Raw genomic sequence first — 8,023 nt, 5'->3', positions numbered from 1 at the left:
ACAAGGTGACGAGTTGGAAGCATTCAGAAAAATCAAATAGACTGGGTTTCTTCAACTGATTCTTTTTAAAAAAAGATATTTATTTATTTATTTTCAGTTTTCAATATTCACTTCTATAACGTTTCAGGTTCTAAATTTTCTCCCCTTCCTTCTCCTCCCCCTCCCCAAGATGGCTTGCAGTCTGATATAGGCTCTACTTATACATTCATATTAAACACATTTTCACGTTAATCATGTTGTAAAGAAGAATTAGAACTAATGGGAGGAACCATGAGAAAGAAGAAACAAAACAACATAACAAAGGGACAGCACATAGTATGCTTCCATCTGCATTCACATTCCACACTTCTTTCTCTGGATGTGGATTTTCCATCATGAGCCCTTTGGCATTATTTTGGCCCTTTCATTGCTGAGAAGAGTTTAGTCTATCCAAGTTGGTCATCACACAATGTGGCTATTACTGTGTATAATGTTCTCCTGGTTCTGCTCACTTCACTTAGTATCAGTTCATATGAAGTCTTTCTAGGTTTTTCTGAAGTCTGCCTGCTCATCATTTCTTATAGTACAATAATATTGCACTCATATGCCACAACTTGTGCAGCCATTACCCAACTGATGGACATTCCCTCAATTTCCAATTCTTTGCCACCCCAAAAAAGAGCTGCTATAAATGTTTGTACATATAGGTTCTTTTCCCATTTGTATGATCTCTTTGAGATACAGACCTAGAAGTGGTATTGCTGGGTAAAAGGGTATGCACAGTTTTATAGTCCTTTGGGCGTAGTTCCAAATTGCTCTCCAGAATGGTTGGATCAGTTCACAACTCCACTAACAATACATTAGTGGTCTAATTTTCCCATATCTTCTCCAACATTTATCATTTTCTTCTTTTGTCATGTTAACCAATCTGATAGGTATGATGTGCTACCTCAGAATTGTTTTGATTTGCATTTCTTTAATCAATCGTGATTTAGAGCATTTTTTCATGACTATAAATAGCTTTAATTTCTTTCTCTGAAAACTGCTTGTTTATATCCTTTGACCATTTATCAATCAGAGAATGACTTGTCTTCTGATAAATTTGGCTCAGTTCTCTATATATTTTAGAAATGAGACCTTTATCAGAGACACTGGCTCTAAAAATTGTTTCCAAAATTTCTGCTTTCCTTCTAACCTTGATTGCATTGGCTTAGTTCATGCAAAAAAAAAATTCAATTTAATGTAATCAAAATCATCCATTTTGCATTTCATAATGTTTTCTATCTCTTATTTAGTCATAAATTCTTCCCTTCTCCATAGATCTGACAGGTAAACTACTCCTTGATCTCCTAATTTGCTTATAGTATCAGTCTTTACATCTAAATCATTTACCCATTTTGACTCTATCTTTGTATAGGGTACAGGATGTTGGTATATGCCTAGTTTCTTTCATATAATTTTCCAGTTTTCTCAGAAACTTTTGCTAAATAGTGGGTTTTTGTCCCAGAAGCTGGAATCTTTGGACTTATCAAATAGTAAATTACTGTAATCATTGACTTGTAATCAGCATCTTGGATACCTAACCTATTCCACTGATCCACCTCTCTGTTTCTTAGTACCACATAATTTTGATGATTGCTTCTTTATAATACAATTTAATATCTGATACAGCTAGGCCACCTTTTATTGCATTTCTTTTCATCATTTCCCTTGATATTCTGGACCTTCTCTTCTAGATAAATTTTGTTAATTTTTTTTCTTGCTCTATAAAATAAATTTTTGTAATTTGATTGCTATGGCACTGAATATGTAATTTAATTTAAGTAGAATTGTCATTTTTATTATATTAGCTCAGCCTACCCATGATCAACTGATATTTTCCCAATTATTTAGATCTGACTTTATTTGTGTGAAAAGTGTTTTGTAATTGTGTTCATATAGTCCCTTGGTTTGTTTTGGCAGATAGACTCTCAAACATTTTATAATGTCTACAGTAACTTTAATCTTCAACTGATTCTCAAGGAAGTTAAGGGTACTAAGAGTCTGGAGAGATGCAAGCCAACAGTTGGGTTGGATGGAATTCAGTTCAATTTTCAGTGGTTGGGTTGAATTAGAGTCTTTTATTTTTTTTGGGGGGGGGGGTTGGGTCTGGTAATTAGAAGACCTAGACAACTGAATTGAATCAGTCAATCAAGAATGTAAACAAAGTGGAAGCATGTCTTCAATCAAATATAAAGGAATAAATATTTTAATCACTGAATAAAGACAGATGATGATACATAGGAAATATTATGATTGGTTGAAAGAATCAGACACACCTCTGTGTCTATTTATACATGGCAAGCTGGTCTACTGTTGGAGGAGATCCAGCCAAGCCCTGAGAGAGGATTCCTTGGAAGCAGGAGAATCTATGTGATTCTGGAACATTCCACAAAGTCATCAGAGGTTCCCTCAGGAACTAGTAAGAATAACAGTGGCCACCAGGGGCAGAGCCTGAAAACAAAAGTGTCTCTAGATAGATAATGGCATTTCAGAGACTGAGAGCTCTCAAAGCAGGGTATGGATGCGAGAAAGGCAGCAAACCTTGAACCCAACAAAGAGCTATACTCAGGAAGAATTTCATGAGGCCTCTATGAAGGGGGACAAAAGGGCTCCTAGTAACCAGGAGCTGGGATTATCTGATCTTCTGCCACAATGCCTCTCTTCAGGTGGACTTCAATGTAACTACACAAGAAGTTTAAAGCCAATCTCCCACGATCCTTGTGTGTGCAAGAGGAGGCTATGTCCCTGGTCTGGGGAGTGGAATGGGGGAGGGAATTGTTTCTGTAGCAAGTAAATATCCTTTCTAAAAGTCATTAAAGTCTAGGTTATAATCACTGAGAAACACTGGTGGAGGCTTGTGAATAAGAGTACAAGAAGTCCCAACAACATTTACGATTACTCCAGACCTGTTAAGAAATTATAGTTACCCATCATCTGGGAACCTGATCTACCAGTTGGAGTGGGAGTTGGGAAAGTAGGCTAGGGGGACAGGATCTGCCAAAATTTGTTATTAAGACATTTTGGACCCCATTTGTGATTTTTCTTGCCAGAGGTATGGGAGTATTCCTTCTTCAGCCCATTTTACAGGTGAGGAAACTGAGGTAAATAGGATAAAGTGACTTGCTCAAGTGAGCAAATCAGGGTCACACAGCTGAGCCAGGATTTGAACTCAGGTCTTCCTAACTGTAGGCCCAGTGTTCTATCCACTTAACCACCTAGCAGCCAAGGGTAAACCTGCATGATACCAAATAACAAACATAACTTTGTCGTTTGTTTTTCAAACTTTTAATTGTATAGTTTCTTTCTTTTTTTAAAAAGCAATTGGGGTTAAGTAACTTGCCCAAGGTTACAGGGCTAATTATTTTGTGTGGGTGTTAAGTATCTGAGGCCAGAACCATTCCCTCCCGACTCCAGTACCCAGGCCCTCTTACTCACTGCTCCAGCTAGTCTCTGGGATAGTTTATTGTGAGACAAAATGGTATAAATGATAGAGAGTTGACCTTGGTGTCCTAAGGACCTGGGTTCAAGTCACCTCTCATCCATCCTAGCTGTGGTATTCTGTGCAAGACACCATACTTCTCAATGACCTAGGGAACTCTAAGAGTAGATGTTGATCTTCATTGCTGAAGGAAGTTTTCATGCCAGGAGTTCCCTGCACTGGTTAAATCACAGTCTCACACCCCCTCAAAAATATTTTGCTGTAGCTCTGTCCCTGCTTTGATTCTCAGTCAGCCCCTTCCAAAGCTCACTCAAAGAATGAAATTTACCCTGTCAATAACTAATAGATAAAATTACCCCCCCCCTTTCCAAACTGAATGTAGCCTTTTTTCAGTATAGTAGGAAAGACCTCCTTCCTGCCCTCTCTGAAAGAGATACTATTGATGGCAGTTAGAAGTCCTTAAGAGCAGAGATGTGCATTGCCCCTCTGAGTTTTCTTGAGAAGTTAATAAAAAACATTGTTGCCATATACTAGAGAGAACAGAAGAGATGTTTTCAGAGGTATGTGATAGAGAATTTCAGCCAGAATTGAAAACAAACAAACCTGAAAGTGAATTTCTTCATCATGATTTGTTTTCCTGAACTGCAGAGTGAAATTCTTTGATACCAGGAACTTTTACCTTTTTGGGAAAAGCACGCTTTTTGTTTTGTCTCTTACCATCTGAAGAGGTCTTGGAAGGTTGTGGGCCTGGCATGGGTTATCTTTGCCTTGTTTTCCCCATTTTCATCAAGATATACAAAGATACTCCTCAGTGGAGTGAAGTTATTTGAAACTTTCCAACGGATCACAGCATTTTAGAGAACATCTAAGCTGACCCAGGTACTTTATAGGTGAGTGAAATGATGGACCCAGAAGTTCCTAAATCATGGGCATAGAGTTGGAAGACACACCTTGGATGCCACCTTCAATCAATCACTCCCTAAAATCAGGAGTGAAGCAAATGCCCAGTAGTCTGATCCTCTCGTTTTACAGAAGAGGAAACTGAGGCCAGACAGGTTAACCCAATGACCTGAACAAGATCAAACATTTGTCTTTCATTTGCTAAGCATCTATTGTATGACAGACACTATACTAGGATATAAAGACTGGGATATAAATATACTGGGATATAAAGACAGACCTTACCCTCCAGTATCTAATATTGCTATATAGTTTATAAGTAGCATTTCTGCCTCTAACCCCAGCCCCCAGCTGTTATAACTCCTTCATTTTTATCTTTCTATGCCCAGTCCCCTGCATAGAGCCTGGAACACATATAATAGCTTCTTAATCAATGGTTGTTCGTAGATTGTAAGGAATAGCAGATCTGGGGTTCCAGTTCGGGTTCTGGGACTTCAAATCCGATGCCACTTTCCTATACCCTGTGTAATTTAGGAGGGGAATAACTCCCCAATCGATCTCAGAGGTGTAGATTGTGGGACGGTGAAACTCCCCTCGAGACAACTTGTCTCGCGTCAGGGGAAGTTTTGTGTTTTGGGAATCTGAGAGAGCGCAGAAGTACTTGGAGCTAGCCAGAGCGCAGAGGGCTGAATGATGAAGCCTCCCAGATCTCTCGCCCAGCCCTTTCTTGCCTGCCCCCGATGGTGCAGAGTGTCCCCGGGCGTGCATGCTGGTGAGCGTGGTGGTGGCCCGAGTGTGAGCGCCAGTGTGAGTTAGAGGGGAGGCAAGAGCGGCCCGGGAGTCCAAGTCACTGCTCGCGTCAGCAGTGTTGGAGGTCCCCGCGTGGGGTACACGAGCGGGGTGAGCCAGCACTCCTCCCGCGCGCTCTGGAAAGGCTCCATTCCGTGGTCCCGTGTGTGCATGTGTGCGTGCGTGTCTCTGAGTGTGCGTGTGTCTGTGAGTGTGTGCGTGTTTCACTGGCTCCCAAAGAGTTGTCAGGAAGTTTGAGGGGAGGGGCGAACCGCGCGCCTCGGACTTATAACGGGCCGTCGGGGGCGGCGCAGGGGAGGGCTGCGGGCCGGGTGAGGGCCGCCGCAGCTCCAGCCCCTGTACTGGCCCTGAGGAAGGCGGGCAGGTAGGTGGCTGGCCGGCCAGGGAGCAGCCCCGGGCGGCTGCGGGGCCATGGAGCCGCTGGTGCTGCTCAGCGCTCTGGCCACGCGGCTCCTCTTCGCGTTTCACTCGCTGGTGGGCGTCTGGCGGGTGACCGAGGTGAAGAAGGAGCCCCGCTTCTGGCTGCTGGCACTGCTGCATCTCCCGCTCGTCCTGGAGACGGCGCTCACGCTGAAGAGGCGCCGAGGCCGAGGCTACCCTGGGTGAGTCCCCACCATGTCCTCCGCGGCGGCCAGCCTGAGAAGGCAAAGGGGCGCAGAGCCGGGCGGACCTAGGGCCCCAGCGCGCGTTCCCCCACCTTACTCCCGCATCTCGGGCTGGGTGAGAAGTGGCGGCAACCCAGGGGCGCAGGACGGAGCTCCTGGACTCAGGGCTGCGAAAGCTCCCAGGCGAGAGCGGGGCAGGACCTCCTGCAGGGAAGGGGGGGTCTTCTTCTGCCCCCGCTACGCGGAAAGGACGGCTTGGGTTGTGTGCTTGTTTCCTAAGTTTAGAGCGCGCTCTCTCTTCTGTCTCCTTCTCTGTCTCTGTCTCTATATCTGTCTGTCTGTATGTCTCTCCCCCCCCTCTCCCTCTCTCCTTTTTTCTTCCCTCTTATTTCTCCCCTTTCTATCATTCCTTTCCGTACTTCCTTTCTCCCTCCCCCTCTCTGCTCTCCTTCCCCTTTTCTTTCCTTCTTTTTCCTCCTTTCTACCTTCTCCTCTCCATTCCTGCTTTCTTTGCTCTTTTTTCTTTCCTATCTTCTCTCCTTTTCTTTTCCTCCTTCCCTTCTTTCCTTCCTTTCTACTACTCACTTTCTCAGTCTTTTTCTTTTTTCACAGTCTATCTCTTCTTTTTTTCTTTTTCCTGAAGCGCTGTCTCTCGAATCCCTTCTTTCTGCCTTGAACTCTTGCATACCAGCTTAGTTGCAGGAAACCACAAAAGGAAAGCATGTGCGTTGAGGAAGTAGATAGGGTTAGGAAGCCGAGTCAGGGCAGAAGCAGATTCTTCTGCTGGGCATTGGCAATCCCTGGCTTCCCTGGGACGTTCTCTGGGGACTAGGCATCCAGTCCCTTTGGACATCGCTCAGGGTTTTTACTTGGCTTCCTCCCCCCACTCCTTCCAGTTAGTCACAGCAAAGTATCGCAGGGTCTCTGCTTTACTATCCTCCCTGGGAAGCCTGGATATCCTTTCCTACCACTAGGCTTCATTGTACCATATCTGCTCCTTCCAACTTGAACAAAGTGCTTGAATGGATTTTGTGGCTATTTATATGCCCCCTGCCCCCAATCTATTTTCATCCCAAACTTTTTCAGGGTCTTAAAGTGCCTACCATTTCGAGGATTTTTATTTATATTTTTAAACTAGAAAAAATATATAGTCATATGCCCTCTTTCTGTCAGGTGGATTGGTTTTTAAATGTTTACTTTTTAAAAGATTTCAAAATATAAAAGCCATGGATCGGCTCTCAGAGAATTCCCAGAACTCTGGCTTTTTACATTTTGAATTTTTTTTGAAGCAAACATTTAAGAGCCAATTCACCTTACTGATAGAGATTAGGAGAGAATGACTGGTGAATGTATTTACTTGCGTCATTGGGATGGTCGGTTGGCATGGTAAAAAGTGTGTGGTGGCCTGGATTTGGAATTACAGGACCTGTGTTTGAATTCTACTTCTGCCACATACTAGCTGTGATTCTTCGAATTGGTCACTGGGCTTGTCCGAGCCTCTTGTTCCCTCCTGGGTAAGTAAGGGGGCTGGACTGGATAGTCTCAAAATCCCTGCCATTATGGAATCTGTCTTTTTACTTTGTGTGGTCTTACTTTGCACAATGAGGTGATATCCCAGGCCATTTTCAGAGTTTAAACTTGACTTGATCCTGTGCTGATCAGAACGTCTTTTCAAACATCAGCATCATGTTCCATTTTGGTCTGCGCTGGATGATTATAAAGGACTTCAGTATCATAGACATGGACCTCAGAGGGCCCAGAGAGTTCATCCAGCGCAGCCTTTCCATTTTGTGAGTGAGAAAACTGGGAGCCTCTAACAGGGGAGGACCTTATTAGAGAATACTCCCCTATCATAGATTTAGAGCTGGGTGGATTGGTCACTTCTTTTTCTTTTTCTTTTTTTTTTTTTTTACTATTTTTAAATGCTTTATTAACTTCTGATTTACATCATTTGTTTCCACCAGATTGAGTTACAAATTTTCTCCCCCCTTGTCCCCCACCCACCGCCCCAAAATAGCAATCCCACAGAATATCCCCTCCTCCAATCTGTTCCCTCCCATACCCTCTCCCACACCCCTTTCGACTTTTCCAGTGAATCTCTATGCCCCAGTGCCTGTACATCTTATTTCCCAATTACATGTAAGATGGTATTAATACCGTGTTTCCCCGATAATAAGACACTGTCTTATTAATTTTTTTGTACAGAAAAACACCAGAGGTCTTATTTTCAGGGGAGGGCTTATTTTAA

The 8,023-nt window shown here is 43.3% G+C and overlaps 1 protein-coding gene across 2 annotated transcripts in view; it reads left to right on the top strand.

The window, feature by feature from the left end:
- The first annotated feature begins 5,236 nt into the window (after nt 1-5,236).
- The window catches only part of TMEM26 (transmembrane protein 26), a 58,251-nt gene continuing 55,464 nt past the window's right edge, over nt 5,237-8,023 (top strand). The window contains exon 1 of one of the 2 annotated variants that reach the window (XM_069101858.1): nt 5,237-5,772. In XM_069101858.1, the coding sequence (XP_068957959.1) occupies nt 5,582-5,772 (191 nt within the window). In that variant the 5' untranslated portion in view covers nt 5,237-5,581. The remainder of the gene's footprint in view (nt 5,773-8,023) is intronic. The other variant, XM_069101859.1, reaches the window with a different exon arrangement.

Source organism: Petaurus breviceps, unplaced genomic scaffold (assembly GCF_028583685.1).
Source record: "Petaurus breviceps papuanus isolate PSGF00001 unplaced genomic scaffold, PetGlider_PUasm1.0 490, whole genome shotgun sequence".
NCBI lineage: Eukaryota > Metazoa > Chordata > Mammalia > Diprotodontia > Petauridae > Petaurus > Petaurus breviceps.
The sequence above is the reverse complement of the archived record's forward strand: the minus strand, read 5'-3'. Positions and strand labels throughout refer to the sequence as shown.